This window comes from Pseudophryne corroboree, chromosome 11, assembly GCF_028390025.1.
Source record: "Pseudophryne corroboree isolate aPseCor3 chromosome 11, aPseCor3.hap2, whole genome shotgun sequence".
Taxonomy (NCBI): domain Eukaryota; kingdom Metazoa; phylum Chordata; class Amphibia; order Anura; family Myobatrachidae; genus Pseudophryne; species Pseudophryne corroboree.
Window position 1 is genome coordinate 61520781 of NC_086454.1, and position 16837 is coordinate 61537617.

General features: G+C 46.9%; 1 protein-coding gene across 1 annotated transcript in view; it reads right to left on the minus strand.

The window, feature by feature from the left end:
• The window catches only part of KCNQ1 (potassium voltage-gated channel subfamily Q member 1), a 278960-nt gene that overhangs the window by 15181 nt on the left and 246942 nt on the right, over positions 1–16837 (minus strand). Inside the window, exon 14 of the mRNA XM_063944343.1 lies at positions 10379–10473. Within this exon, the coding sequence (XP_063800413.1) occupies positions 10379–10473 (95 nt within the window). The remainder of the gene's footprint in view (positions 1–10378; positions 10474–16837) is intronic.

Sequence of the window (16837 nt, forward strand, 5' to 3'; positions counted from 1 at the left end):
CAAATGGAGCATCTTGAAGAGCTTTCAGGACTAGACTTAAGTCCCAATGTGCTGTAGGAGGAACAAAAGGAGGTTGAATGCGCAGCATTCCCTGGAAAAAAGTACGCACATCCTGTAAATTGGCAATTTTCTTTTGGAACCAGTCAATGCTGATACTTGCACTCTCAAGGAAGCCACCTTCAAACCTTTATCCATTCCTGCCTGAAGGAAAGCTAAGACCCTGGAAACTCTCAAAGATTTCGGGTCCATACTTCTTTCACTGCACCAATGAATATAGGCCTGCCATATTTGGTGATAAATACGAGCTGAGGAGGGTTTCCTTGCTCTGATCATTGTTTGAATTACCTGTTGTGAGAAACCTCTGGACTTCAGGATAGAGGTTTCAAGAGCCACGCCGTCAAAGACAGTTGACTAGATGTCCGTGATAACAAGGACCCTGCATTAGTAGATCTGGACGTTGAGGGAGCAGAAGTGGAGCATTCATCGACATTCTCTGCAGATCTGTGTACCAATGCCTTCTGGGATAAGCCGGGGCTATTAGAATCACGGCACCCTTTGCTTGCTTTATTTTCCTCACCACCCTGGGTAACAGGATGATCGGAGGAAACAGATACGCCAGATGAAAGTCCCATTTCACTGACAAGGCGTCCACAAAGATCGCTTTTGGATCCTTTGTTCTTGACCTGTATGCGGGCACTTTGTTGTTCAGACAGGACGCCATGAGATCCATCTCTGGCAATCCCCACTTGTCTACTAGAGTCTGAAAGACCTCCGGGTGTAGAGCCCATTCGCTTGCCTGAATGGCGTGTTGACTGAGAAAGTCCGCTTCCCAGTTTAGGACTCCCGGAACGAACATTGCGGACAAGACTCGGAGATGGAGTTCTGCCCAATTTAGTATGTGACTTACCTCCTTCATTGCTGTTTGGCTGCGGGTTCCTCCCTGATGGTTGAAATACGCTACTGCCGTCGCATTGTCCGAGCGGATCTGGACTGGTTTTCCTTGAAGAGTGTCCTTTGCCTGAATCAGTGCCATGTATATGGCCCGAAGTTCTAACAGGTTTATTGGCAGACAACTTTCTTCTGTGGTCCACTGTCCCTGGAACCATAATTTTCCAGACACTGCTCCTCTGCCCTGAAGACTGGCATCGGTTGTCATGATCTCCTAATCTGATATCCAAAAGGGTCTCCCCTTGTCTAGATGGGATGTCTGTAGCCACCAGGCTAATGACTTTCTTACCTTTTCTGAAAGTACCATAGTCTGTTTCTTTATTGTCCTATGTACTCCATTCCATCTGGCCAGAATCAGATAATGCAGAGGTCTTGAATGGAATTGTGCATACTCCACCATTTCGAAAGTTGACACCATCAAACCCATCACTCGCATTGCTGCGTGAATTTATACTGTTTGAATGTGTAACAATTTCTGAGTCCTTGACTGTACCTTGGATATCTTGTTCCAAGGTAAAAATACTTTCTGCAGACTTGAATCCAGTACAGCCCCCCAAGTGAGTCATACGTTGTGACGGAACCAGAGACGACTTTGCACAATTTATGAGCCACCCGTGCCTCTGCAGACATGTTATTGTCTGTTGGAGATGGCACAGGAGCAATTCCTGTGATTGTGCCAGGATTAAAAGGTCGTCGAGGTATGGAAAAATTCTTATCCCCTGCTTGCGGAGATAAGCTGCCATTACCACCATAATCTTGGTAAATACTCTGGGGGCTGTGGCTAACCCAAAGGGTAAGGCCTGGAACTGTAAATGCTGCTGGACGATGGTGAATCTGAGATAACACTGATGGGACAGTGCTATAGGAACATGTAGGTATGCATCCTGAATAGGAAAAAGGGTTGAGTGTTCCTGCACAGCTAGTGAAAACATTACTGTAATGATATCAAAAACCAACAATAACTCATGTAATTTTATATATTAATGATAAGTCTCCCCAGAGGTAATAACAAGACTACAGCAAAAAGTTGTCCCTAACAAGAAGCCAGGGGCATAGAAATAGACCTCTTTGTGGGGGCACTCATTTTTAGATCAAGGTTTGTCAATTATTGTTTAAAAACAATTTTAATTAATTCATGTTTTAAAATACGTACGAAAGAATATCATGTATACTTGGTATCACACCCCTTGTAAATTATCAAGCGGTACGGTACCGCTTGATAACCAAAATCCTATTTTCTCAGTAGCAACTGGCACCACAATAGGTTGGCTGATATGAAATGCCGACACAGCCTTCGGAAGAAACTGCTGACATGTCCTAAGCTCAGCTCTATCTCCATGGAAGATCAAGTATGGGCTTTTACATGACAAAGCACCCAACTCCGACACACGTATAGCAGAAGCTAAGGCCAACAAAGTGACAGCCTTCCACATGAGAAACTTGACCTCAACCTCCTGTAGAGGCTCAAACCAGTCCGACTGGAAGAACTGCAACACCACGAAAAGATCCCAGGGAGCCGTAGGCGGTAAAAAGGGAGGTTGCATGTGCAGAACTCCCTTCAAAAAGGTCTGAACCTCAGGGAGGGCAGCCAACTGTTTCTGGAAGAAAATGGATAGCGCCGAAATCTGGACCTTAATGGTTCCCAACCTCAGGCCCATATCCACACCTGCTTGCAGGAAGGGGAGAAACCATCCCAGTTGAAACTCCACCGTAGGAAACTTCTTGGACTCACACCAAGATACATATTTTTTCCAAATACGATGGTAATGTTTAGACGTTGCTCCTTTCCTAGCCTGTATCAGGGTAGGAATAACCTTGTTCGGAATGCCCTTCCGAGCTAGTAACTGGCATTCAACCTCCATGCCATCAAACGCAGCCGCGGTAAGTCTTGATAGGCGAACGGCCCCTGCTGCAGCAGGTCCTCCCGAAGAGGAAGAGGCCTCGGCTCTTCTAGCAGTAGATCCAGAAGATCTGCGTACCAAGACCTTCTTGGCCAGTCTGGAGCAATGAGGATTGCTTGAACCCTTGTTCTCCTTATGAGTATTAGGACTCTTGGAATGAGTGGGAATGTCTATTTGAGGTACACCCCAAAGATCTGTTACCTCCTTGAACACCTCCGGATGGAGACCCCACTCTCCCGGATGGAGATCGTGTCTGCTGAGGAAGTCCGCTTCCAAGTTGTCCACTCCCGGAATGAAGATTGCTGATAGCGCCAATGCGTGTTCTTCTGCCCAGAGGATGACTCTTGTTACCTCTGACATTGCAGATCTGCTCTTCATTCCGCCCTGTCGGTTAATGTAAGCCACTGTCGTTACATTGTCCGACTGCACTTGAATGGCCTGATTTTTCAGAAGATGGGCCGCTTGGAGAAGACCGTTGTAGACGGCTCTTCGCTCTAGAATGATTATCGGCAAGCTGGCTTCCAGACTTGACCACCTTCCTTTGAAGGTCTCCCCGTGAGTGACTGCGCCCCAGCCCCGGAGACTTGCATCCGTGGTTAGAAGGATTCAGTCCTGAATCCCGAACCTGCGGACCTCCAGAAGGTGAGGCAGTTGCAACCACCAGAGGAGTGAAATCCTGGCCTTTGGTGACAGACGTATTCTCTGGTGCATATGTAGATGGGATCCCGACCACTTGTCCAGGAGATCCAGTTGGAAGGACAGAGCATGAAACCTCCCGTACTGTAGAGCCTCGTAAGAGCTCACCATCTTTCCCAGAAGGCGAATGCACTGATGAACAGACACTCGGGCTGGCTTCAGGACATCCCGTACCATTGTTTGTATCACCAAAGCTTTTTCCTCTAGAAGAAACACCCTCTGCATCTCCGTGTCGAGGATCATTCCCAGAAAGGACAACCTCCTGGTTGGTTCCAAATGTGATTTTGGAAGATTCAGGATCCAACCGTGTTCTCTAAACAGGTGGGTCGTGAGAAGAATGGAATGTAACAGCTACTCCTTGGACGACGCCTTTATCAGCAGATCGTCCAGATACGGAATTATATTCACCCCCTATCTGCAGAGGAGAACCATCATTTCCGCCATCACCTTGGTGAATACCCTCGGTGCCATGGAGAGGCCAAATGGCAGGGCCTGGAACTGGTAGTGACAGTCCAACAGTGAGAATCGGAGATAAGCTTGATGCGGCGGCCAAATCGGAATGTGGAGGTACACATCCTTGATATCCAGGGATACCAGAAATTCCCACTCTTCGAGACCTGATATCACCGCCCTTAGAGACTCCATTTTGAACTTGAACTCCTTCAAAAAGGGATTCAGCGATTTTAGGTTCAGAATGGGCCTGAACGAACCATCCAGTTTCAGTACCACAAAAAGGTTCGAATAGTAACCTTTGTTTTGCATATGAGGACAGACTGGTACAATAACCTGTGCCTCCACCAACTTCTGGACGGCTGCCTGCAGGACCGTCCTGTCTGCCAGCTAAGCTGGCAAGCCTGATTTAAAGAATCGGTGAGGAAGGAGATCTTGAAATTCCAGCCTGTACCCCTGGGACACAATATCTTGCACCCAGGGATCCAGGCCGGACGACACCCAGACGTGACTGAAATGCCTGAGCCTTGCTCCCACCGGCCCCACCTCCGGGGCGTGCAGTCCACCGTCATGCGGAGGACTTTGGTGTACCTGAAGCAGGTTTCTGTTCCTGGGAACCTGCAGCCGCAGGTTTCTTGGACTTGGGCGGACCTCCCCGAAAGAAGTTGTTGGACGGCTTGGCCTGTCTAGGTTTGGCAGGCTGAAAGGGCTGTGATGCAGTTGAAGAAAAAGGATTCTTAGGAGCAGGTGCAGCTGAGGGAAGAAAAGCTGACTTACCCGTCGTAGCCGTGGAGATCCACGCATCTAACGCTTCCCCAAAGAGAGCCTGCCCTGTGTAGGGTGGGGTCTCCACACTTCTCCTGGATTCCGCGTCGGCAGACCACTGGCGCAACCACAGTCCTCGACGAGCGGAGACAGACATGGAAGAAATTCCCGCAGCCATAGAACCCAGGTCTTTCATGGATTCTACCAGAAATCCTGCTGAATCCTGAATGTTCCATAAAAACAATTCAACATCACATTTCTCCATAGTATCCAAATCCTCAAGTAACAGGCCTGACCACTTTACTATAGCTTTGGCAATCCAAGCACTGGCAATAGTGGGACGTAGTATCGCCCCAGAAGCCGTGTACATGGATTTGAGCGTATTATCAATTTTACGATCAGCCGGTTCTTTCAAGGCTGTAGATCCTGGAACAGGTAAAACCACCTTTTATGAGAGTTTGGATACTGACGCGTCAACAATGGGCGGGTTTTCCCATTTTTTTCTATCCTCTACAGGGAAAGGAAATGCCACCAGAACCCTTTTAGAGATCTGGAAATTTTTATCCGGGTTTTCCCAAGCTTTTTCAAAAATAGCATTTAATTCCTTTGACGCAGGGAAGGTTAGCGATGCTTTCTTATTCTCAGTGAAGTAAACCTCCTCAACCTGCTCCGGTGTTGTATGAGCAATATTCAACACATCTCTAATAGCCTCTATTATCAACAGTACCCCTTTAGCAAAAAATGCGGCCCCCCCGCAACACATCCCCACCACCGTCTGTAGTGTCAGAATCGGTATCCGTGTTATCCTGTATGATCTGTGCAAGAGCACGTTTTTGGGAATATACAGTGGGGAGCCCTGAGGTACCAGAACTGTGCCAGACTGTCATAGACTTCTGTAAAGCCTGAGTTGAAGATTCCTTTTGTGCAACCCTATTTGAAATCTGAGAAATCATAGATTCAATAGAGGATAACCACTCAGGCTTCCTTGCTGGTATCTGTGCTAAACCAGTGCCATCCTGATTACATGGAATGGGATAATCCTGAGAGGACATATCCTCTGCAGCATATGACACAGAGTCCCTGGACATAGCTGTATGGATTCCACAGACAATCTACACACACACAGGGGAGGGCAGACAGAGTTTCACCCCTGAAAAAAATGGTTTGTTTGGGGTTTACTGGGCGCTTCAAAAGACTTTATGGCGGCCTCGTTACTTCTAAAGGACTTATCCCAGACAGTCCAAATGCTTGTGAAAAAGGTGTGGTGAAGAAGAAGATGGCGCTATTGTGTCTCGGTGAGGAAATGGGTGAATGAGGAGGAATACTTATCCTATAGGTGTGTCTCTATCATCCCACTTTAGGTCTTCTTTGATAGATGTTCTCAAATTGAGGTTGTATATGAAAAATAAGAACAAGATGGAATCATGTGTAGAAACTACCTGATTAAATGGTTCTACAAATTTGGTGATCTGAATAATTCTGCAGGTGTTTGTAGAATCAGGTACTATTACTTTCAACAGTAGTGTTTTAAAAGAGTACTTATATTGAACTTTTTATCTGTATGCTTATGAAACATACAAAATGAAAAATAATAATGATAATAAAGAATCTGCTTACAAAGACAAAATGTAAGTTAAATGATAACCCCTGGTCAGGTGTATTTTTCTTAAATGGCGTACCTCACTTACACAGTGAGGAGAAAATTAACATCCAAAAAGGTATCTTTATCAGATTTTTACAGTGATAATGTTGAGCGCTCCTTAGCGTACCTCATTTACTCAGTGAGATGATGTTAAACACATATCATGGTATCTTTATCTTATGGTGCAGAGGTATGGCATACCGTTACTCACGGTGTGAAAGCTTTTGTCCCTCTCATCAAGGTTTCTTTTCGTCAGCCAGACGCAGGTGATTAATTAAAAAATCACAGGAATTTATTGATACATAAAATAGTAATAAAAAACAAAGACTGATTTTTACCAGCATTAATTCATGGAGGTGTGTGATCCTAAGAAAGGGGACCCCTCGAAGGAGCAAGGTTCCGGTTCAGTGCTCCACAGTCGAATTGGTGATTGAAAATAAAATAAAATAGAATAAAAAGCGGGGTCTTACCTTTCCAGGATCACACAACAAGTCCAGAGCCAATGCCTCCTTAGAGCCAACGCGTTTCGAGCCTTCTAAGACTCTTTTTCAAGGCATAAGGGTACATGCTGCTTGGTCCCATTTTTATACCAAAACGGGTCCCAGTTAATGACATCACTTCCGGTTCCGGTTACCGGAAACGGGAGCGTGTTTGGTGAATTCTATTTCGATTTGAGAAACATTCTGTGTTTTTAGACATAGATGTTTCACCTAGGAAGATAAGCAGATAGAAAAGTACAGTGGAGTCTTTGTTTAAACAGTCCACGTGGTGTCAGGAAGTTGTCATCACGCAAGTGTTCGCGACCGGAAGTGATCTCAATTCCGATTTGTATGATGGGTAATGTAGTTTTCTTTCCTTTAAGAATCGCTGTACCGGAACTCCGTGACCGGAAGTGGTTCTTAGTTGCTGTGTGTGACGGATATTGTAGTTTTCGGCTTGATCTTTGCAATACAGATGGCCGCAAGTTGTTTCCAAGTACTTATGATCGGAAGGATATAGTCCGTGACCGGAAGTGACATCTGTTTTATTGTATAAGAGTTGCATAAAAGTTGTAATGATTCTAATAAAAATGAAAATGAATGTTTTATTTGTCCATGAATAATGGTATTGTTCCTGAACTGGATTGTGAACTCGCCAAATCCTGAAAATAGAAATATACAATTAACGACCCCTCCAAATTAGCAAATAAAGGTGCATTTTCTGGAAATAGAAAGAGGTGAAGTGAATGGACTGAGGGAGGTATTTTACTGCTATTCAAGGAACCATTTAAGTTCCAAGTCTTGATTCAAACCGGAAGGGCTCAAAGTTTTCAATGAAAAAATGATCTTCATCTCTGTTTTCGCCAGATTGAATTCCAGATTTTTGTCTCTCCATGTGGATTTTATATGTTTCAGACCTACAAATTTACTGATGTCTCGGGTAGAACAGTTATGTTGTTTCTTGAAATGATTTGATAGATGGTGTGTGTCCAATCCTTTTTTGATATTCCTTAGATGTTCTGCAATTCTTACTTTGAGAGGTCTTGATGTCCGGCCTATATAGCAAAGACCACATTTACATTCAACCAGGTATATGACGTTTGAAGTATGACATGTTATGAAATCTTTGATCTTGAAATTAATGCCATTAACTGTTACATTTACGTGTTTGCTGGTCGTATCTTTTATGTTTCTGCATCCTATGCAGAGACCACACCTGTGGAAACCTTTCGTGCGTACAAGATTTTTGGTAGGCATGGGTAAAGTACTTCGGACTAGATGGTTTTTCAAATTCTTTGATCTTCGGTAGATGAAGCTTGGTTTGGTAGGAATAATCTCACCCCTAAGGATGGCAAGAGACACACAGAGATTGGAGCCAACCCACACACAGCGCCTTTTAGGTAAAAGGTGATCCCCTACCAGCGCCGACTGTGCACCTTAATACGTTACACATTCGGTATTTAGCCTCCCTACCCCCCTTCTACAACCCCCTGGTACCGTGAGAGATAGCTGGAGTTGCTGTGGAGGGACTTGCTCTTCCTGGACAGTGCTGTGCAGGCAGGAAAATGGCGCTGAACGCTGCTGGGTCCGCTCTGAGAAGCTCCGCCCCCAAAATGGCGCTGTCTTCCTGCTCTTCACAATGATTATACTGGCCTGAGGAAAATGCTGGCTGAGATCCACGGACCCCGACAGACTTTTTGACCGGCGCAGGGTTTAGATGCCGGCTCAGGGTGCCTCCTCACAGCGCCGCACAGTATGGGTTAATAGTGTACCCCATTCCTGGTAAAGAAGCTATAGGAATTACCCGTTCAGCTATACTGGACAAGGTCTGTGCAAACATAGCCCAAGATGGATCCATCTGTACCTGACGTTGTACAGGGATCTGCCTTGTATTTTGCTGAAAAGCAAAACAATTTGCGCATAAACCATCCTGAACCAGATCCTGAGAGGATAATACAGTTTTGCAAGACAAACATGATATTAGTGTTGGTGTTACTGTAAGTGTACCTTCGTCACTTTTGCCGCTCTTAGACATGATAAATAATCAGCACTTTCACGGTGTACTACACAATTTTTGACTGTAATCACTTTAGCCTTTTAAAGTGATATCAATCTGACCCTACCCATGCACCAGCATTGAGGATCAGAAGAACAACTGACAAACATATATTAAAGTCAGCAATCACTCTAGCAGTCAGGCACATGTTATATATTCGGCATATGAGCACATTATCAACTACAAACACATTTAAAAGTATGTAGGAGTACATATTACTGAATCCTGTTTTACACAGATCTAACGTAGTCAGACGCAATGCGAAGAAAACCACAGTAAATGTACACAGACTCATATGCAATAGGCACTTAACTATTCATACTGAAAAAAGTAGATAGAAATTTAGTGCTGTATAGTCCGTACTCGGTAGAGTGGGATTCAGGGAGACTCACCTCGCTTCCAGTATCGATCAATACGTTAGCGAACGCTGAGTGGATCCAGACACTACTAGTGTACACTGTCGCTCCGGGAACCTATAGTGAACACAGAAGCTCAGTGAACACAGACGCACCGGTCACACAATGCTGCGACCGGGTCTCCTCGCGGTAGTGCTTAGTGAACATAGACGCAGCGGCCTATGCTGCGACTGAGTCCCCTTGTGGTAGCGTCTGGGACGGAAGCGAGGAAACAGTTCATGGCGGGAGACCGGCGGAAACTGGTCATGAACCGGGAAGGAGGGGCGACCAGGAGAGCGTCTGACTCCCCCTGCTTACATCAACCCTAGGGATCGCGGCCTCATACTATTCCTGGTGCCCAAGATTCCTAAGGCATAGCGCTGGTGCACCCGCGGTGGCACCCGCGTCAGCTACTGTTTGGTAGTCTCCTCCCAATACAGTGCGGCTGTGTCCGTATTCCATCTACTAAGCAGAATCGATGCCTTACCTTCTCTTCATGCTCCGGCCAGCCTGGAAACGTCTGCTTGACCTGCTAGTATATCCGACACAGACGCCCGCCGAAACAGCACTGTATTCGTGGGTAAGCTATGTCGCGGCCCGGCGGAGAGTTGTTGGAGCGACTCTTTCTAAGCGTATAAGACGCTGTTTAGAAAAGATCACTCAAAAACTAGTAAGACTAAAAAATAACATAAGAAAGCTTAGGACTGCTAAAAGGAACAGCAGCCCTTTAACCATGGTCCGGCTCCTGCCGCACCAAACCAAAAAACTGTTTGTCTGAGCCAGTGGGCGGGGGATATATGGACGGGTCCGTTGCATCCTGGGAGGCCTGAAAGCTTTTGATCGTTTGGTGCCAATCCGCTGTCGCTCCATCATATCCCATTGTTATCCTGTGGATAACCTGTGGACCCTGCCGGAGAAATATCAAACTTTGAAAGCAGGTTGCATAAAGGTGACTTTTTTTTATCAAACTAATAGAAGAAAGAATGCGGATCATTTCCTCTGAACAATACTTTCTGTTAATAAGAAATAGAGAACAAGCAAAGCACCTTCTCTGAAGCTCCTTGATTCTGACCATCAGATTAAGATGACCTTGCGAGTATTGCTCAATGACGTCACGTACATCATAGGGCTTTCTTGCTTGCTGCGAAGAGGAGGGTGAAAGGGACGACAAATACGTTATGACCACTGCTACATGGTCTATGAATACGTCGCAGTCAGGTTTAACAAGTCATCATGCAATGTCTCTATGAAACTGGAAGACAAGTTACCACAAACTATGAAAGTGCTTAGCAAGCAGATAAAGATGTTCCAAATATAAAATACACTGTGCATTATGCAGTATAATAAATGTCAAATATAGACAAAGATTTTCATATACTGGGGAAATGGAGAGAGAGATAGAGGAATATATTCAATTGAAGTCGGATCCATTCCGACATTCATTTGTCGGAATGGATCCGACCTGGGCTATTCAATGCTATCTCAATTCGACTTTTAAAAAAGTCGAAATTGAGATGCGGGAGGGGAGATGGGGGAGAGCCGCGGGCAGATGGGGGAGAGCAGCACTACAGCAGCGGCTATATAGCCGCTGCTGTAGTGCTGCTCTCCCCCATCTTGCTGTAGCGCTGCTCTCCCCGTCTGAACGTGGCTCTCCCCCCCCCCCCCCCTCCCTGTCCCTGCCTCTCCCCGTCCCCGCACCACAGCCACCGCTCACGGCAGCGTCTACCCAGCTCCAGCAAGCGAGGTGTCGCTTGCTGGAGCCGTATGGACGCTGCTGTGAGCGGTGGCTGTGGCATCCTCCGGCTACGCTGCTCTCCTCGTCTCCGGCGCTGCTCTCCCCATCTCACCTCAACTTTTTTTAAAGTCAAATTGAGATGGTCAAAAAGGGGGCCAAAACCTGTCAGTTTTGGCCCCATTTTCGACACAAGCACGCGGATCGGCAGCTATTCCGCCGATCCACGTGCTTTTCAACAAGTTGAATTCCTCGACTTGTCGAAAAATTTGGGGTTAGATTGAATAGGTTGGAACCCCTTCCAACCACAAAAAGTCGAAAACTGCTGTCTTTTCGACAGATGGCAACTTTCAACTTCAATTGAATATACCCCAAAGTACCAAACAATCAGCTCCTGTCATATTACAGGCTATGTTTGAAAAACGACACTTAGAAGCTGATTGGTAGAAGAAGGTCGGTACTTTACCTCTCTCCAAGGCTTAGTACATCTGCCCTACCTGGTGAGAACTTAAATACTAACATCGCCTGTTCTAATAAGCACATGAAACATTCATATACTGTATATTTGTATTATAATGTTATTTTATTATTTCTCTAACGTCCTAGTGGATGCTGGGGACTCCGTCAGGACCATGGGGAATAGCGGCTCCGCAGGAGACAGGGCACAAAAGCAAGCTTTTAGGATCACATGGTGTGTACTGGCTCCTCCCCCTATGACCCTCCTCCAAGCCTCAGTTAGGTTTTTGTGCCCGTCCGAGCAGGGTGCAATCTAGGTGGCTCTCCTAAAGAGCTGCTTAGAAAAAGTTTTTAGGTTTTTTATTTTCAGTGAGTCCTGCTGGCAACAGGCTCACTGCATCGAGGGACTTAGGGGAGAGATTTTCAACTCACCTGCGTGCAGGATGGATTGGAGTCTTAGGCTACTGGACATAGCTCCAGAGGGAGTCGGAACACAGGTCACCCTGGGGTTCGTCCCGGAGCCGCGCCGCCGATCCCCCTTACAGATGCTGAAGATCGTGGGTCCGGAAACAGGCGGCAGAAGGCTCTTCAGCCTTCATGAAGGTAGCGCACAGCACTGCAGCTGTGCGCCATTGTTGCTACACACTTCACACTGAACGGTCACGGAGGGTGCAGGGCGCTGCTGGGGGCGCCCTGGGCAGCAATAATTAATACCTTTTATGGCAAAGAATACATCACATATAGCCATTGAGGCTATATGTATGTATTTAACCCAGGCCAGATATCTCAAAACCCGGGAGAAAAGCCTGCCGAAAAGGGGGCGGGGCTTATTCTCCTCAGCACACAGCGCCATTTTCCTGCTCAGCTCCGCTGTGAGGAAGGCTCCCAGGACTCTCCCCTGCACTGCACTACAGAAACAGGGTAACAAAGAGAAGGGGGGCATATTTTGGCGATATTTATATATTTAAAGCGCATATAACAGAAACAACACCTTTTAGGGTTGTTTATATACATTTTATAGCGCTTTTGGTGTGTGCTGGCAAACTCTCCCTCTGTCTCCCCAAAGGGCTAGTGGGGTCCTGTCTTCGATAAGAGCATTCCCTGTGTGTCTGCTGTGTGTCGGTACGTGTGTGTCGACATGTATGAGGACGATGTTGGTATGGAGGCGGAGCAATTGCCGGTAATGGTGATGTCACCCCCTAGGGAGTCGACACCGGAATGGATGGCTTTAATTATGGAATTACGTGATAATGTTAGTACATTACAAAAGTCAGTTGACGAAATGAGACGGCCGGAAAACCAGTTGGTACCTGCTCAGGCGTCTCAGACACCGTCAGGGGCTGTAAAACGTCCCTTACCTCAGTCAGTCGACACAGGTACCGACACAGATGAATCTAGTGTCGACGGTGAAGAAACAAACGTATTTTCCAATAGGGCCACACGTTATATGATCACGGCAATGAAGGAGGCTTTGCAGATCTCTGATACTGCAGGTACCTCAAAAAGGGGTATTATGTGGGGGGTGAAAAAACTACCTGTAGCTTTTCCAGAATCAGAGGAATTGAATGACGTGTGTGATGAAGCGTGGGTTAACCCCGATAGAAAACTGCTAATTTCAAAGAAGTTATTGGCATTATACCCTTTCCCACCAGAGGTTAGGGCGCGCTGGGAAACACCCCCTAGGGTGGATAAAGCGCTCACACGTTTATCAAAACAAGTGGCGTTGCCGTCTCCTGATACGGCCGCCCTCAAGGATCCAGCAGATAGGAGGCTGGAAACTACACTGAAGAGTATATACACACATACTGGTGTTTTACTCCGACCAGCAATAGCCTCAGCCTGGATGTGCAGTGCTGGGGTAGTGTGGTTGGATTCTCTGACTGAAAATATTGATACCCTGGATAGGGACAGTATTTTATTGACTTTAGAGCAATTAAAGGATGCGTTTCTTTATATGCGAGATGCTCAGAGGGATATTTGCACTCTGGCATCGAGAGTAAATGCGATGTCCATATCTGCCAGAAGAAGTTTATGGACGCGACAGTGGTCAGGTGATGCGGATTCCAAAAGGCATATGGAAGTATTGCCATATAAAGGAGAGGAATTGTTTGGGGTCGGTCTATCGGATCTGGTGGCCACGGCAACTGCCGGCAAATCCACGTTTTTACCTCAGACTCCCTCCCAACAGAAAAAGACACCGTCTTTTCAGCCGCAGTCCTTTCGCTCCTATAAAAACAAGCGGGCAAAAGGACAGTCTTATCTGCCCCGAGGCAGAGGAAAGGGTAAGAGAGGGCAGCAAGCAGCCCCTGCCCAGGAACAGAAGCCCGCCCCGGGTTCTACAAAGCCATCAGCATGACGCTGGGGCTTTACTAGCGGACTCAGGAGCGGTGGGGGGTCGACTAAAGATTTTCAGCAATCAGTGGGCTCGCTCACAGGTGGACCCGTGGATCCTGCAGATAGTATCTCAGGGTTACATGTTGGAATTCGAAAGGTCTCCCCCTCGCCGGTTCCTAAAGTCTGCTTTACCAACGCCTCCCTTAGAAAGGGCGACGGTATTGGAAGCCATTCACAAGCTGTATTCTCAGCAGGTGATAATCAAGGTACCCCTCCTACAACAGGGAAAGGGGTATTATTCCACACTATTGTGGTACCGAAGCCGGACGGTTCGGTAAGACCTATTCTAAATCTGAAATCCTTGAACCTGTACATACAGAAATTCAAGTTCAAGATGGAGTCACTAAGAGCAGTGATAGCGAATCTGGAAGAAGGGGACTTCATGGTGTCCCTGGACATAAAAGATGCTTATCTGCATGTCCCAATTTACCCCTCACACCAAGGGTATCTCAGGTTCGTGATACAAGACTGTCATTATCAGTTTCAAACGCTGCCGTTTGGTTTGTCCACGGCACCTCGGGTCTTTACCAAGGTAATGACCGAAATGATGGTTCTTCTACGAAGAAAAGGCGTATTAATTATCCCTTACTTGGACGATCTCCTGATAAGGGCAAGGTCCAGAGAACAGCTGGAAGTCGGGGTAGCACTAACCCAAGTAGTGCTTCAACAACACGGGTGGATTCTGAATCTTCCAAAATCTCAATTGACACCGACAACACGTCTGCTGTTCCTGGGAATGATTCTGGACACTGTTCAGAAAAAGGTGTTTCTCCCGGAGGAGAAAGCGAGGGAGTTATCCGAACTTGTCAGGAACCTCCTAAAACCAGGAAATGTGTCAGTACATCAATGCACAAGAGTCCTGGGAAAGATGGTGGCTTCTTACGAAGCAATTCCATTCGGCAGATTCCACGCACGAATATTTCAGTGGGATCTGCTGGACAAATGGTCCGGATCGCATCTGCACATGCATCAGCGGATAACACTGTCACCAAGAACAAGGTTGTCTCTCCTGTGGTGGTTGCAGAGTGCCCATCTGTTAGAGGGCCGCAGGTTCGGCATACAGGACTGGGTCCTGGTGACTACGGATGCCAGCCTACGAGGCTGGGGAGCAGTCACACAGGGAAGAAACTTCCAGGGTGTATGGTCAAACCTGGAGAAGTCTCTTCACATAAATATACTGGAGCTAAGAGCGATCTACAATGCTCTAAACATGGCGAAACCGCTGCTTCAGGGTCAGCCGGTGTTGATCCAGTCGGACAACATCACGGCAGTCGCCCACGTAAACAGACAAGGCGGCACGAGAAGCAGAAGAGCAATGACAGAAGCTGCAAGGATTCTTCGCTGGGCGGAAAATCATGTCATAGCACTGTCAGCAGTGTTCATCCCGGGAGTGGACAACTGGGAAGCAGATTTCCTCAGCAGACACGACCTTCACCCGGGAGAGTGGGGACTTCATCCGGAAGTTTTCCACATGATTGTGAACCATTGGGAAAAACCAAAGGTGGACATGATGGCGTCTCGCCTCAACAAAAAACTGGACAGATATTGCGCCAGGTCAAGAGACCCTCAGGCAATAGCTGTGGACGCTCTGGTAACACCGTGGGTGTACCAGTCAGTGTATGTGTTCCCTCCTCTGCCTCTCATACCAAAGGTACTGAGAATTATACGGAAAAGGGGAGTAAGAACAATACTAGTGGCTCCGGATTGGCCAAGAAGAACTTGGTACCCGGAACTTCAAGAGATGCTCACGGAAGATCCGTGGCCTCTACCTCTAAGAAGGGATCTGCTTCAGCAGGGACCTTGTATGTTCCAAGACTTACCGCGACTGCGTTTGACGGCATGGCGGTTGAACGCCGGATTCTAAAAGAAAAGGGCATTCCAGAGGAAGTTATTCCTACCTTGATTAAAGCTAGGAAGGAAGTGACCGCACAACATTATCACCGCATTTGGAGAAAATATGTTGCGTGGTGTAAAGCCAAGAAGGCCCCAACGGAAGAATTTCAATTGGGTCGATTCCTACATTTCCTGCAGGCAGGATTGTCTATGGGCCTAAAATTGGGGTCTATTAAAGTTCAAATTTCGGCCTTATCAATTTTCTTCCAGAAAGAATTGGCTTCAGTGCCTGAAGTACAAACTTTTGTCAAGGGTGTACTACATATACAGCCCCCAATTGTGCCTCCAGTGGCACCGTGGGATCTAAACGTAGTTTTGGATTTTCTCAAATCTCATTGGTTTGAGCCTCTCAATTCGGTAGATTTGAAGTATCTTACATGGAAAGTAACCATGCTACTGGCCCTGGCTTCAGCCAGGAGAGTTTCAGAGTTGGCGGCTTTATCGTACAAAAGCCCATATCTGATTTTCCATTCGGACAGGGCAGAACTGCGGACACGTCCTCATTTTCTCCCTAAGGTGGTTTCGGCTTTTCACTTGAACCAGCCTATTGTGGTGCCTGCGGCTACTAGCGACTTGGAGGACTCCAAGTTACTGGACGTTGTCAGAGCATTGAAAATATATATTTCAAGGACAGCTGGAGTCAGAAAATCTGACTCGTTGTTTATCTTGTATGCACCCGACAAGATGGGTGCTCCTGCGTCTAAGCAGACGATTGCTCGTTGGATCTGTAGCACAATCCAACTTGCACATTCTGTGGCAGGCCTGCCACAGCCTAAAACTGTTAAAGCCCACTCCACAAGGAAGGTGGGCTCATCTTGGGCGGCTGCCCGAGGGGTCTCGGCTTTACAACTTTGCCGAGCAGCTACGTGGTCAGGGGAGAACACGTTTGTAAAATTTTACAAATTTGATACTCTGGCTAAAGAGGACTTGGAGTTCTCTCATTCGGTGCTGCAGAGTCATCCGCACTCTCCCGCCCGTTTGGGAGCTTTGGTATAATCCCCATGGTCCTGACGGAGTCCCCAGCATCCAC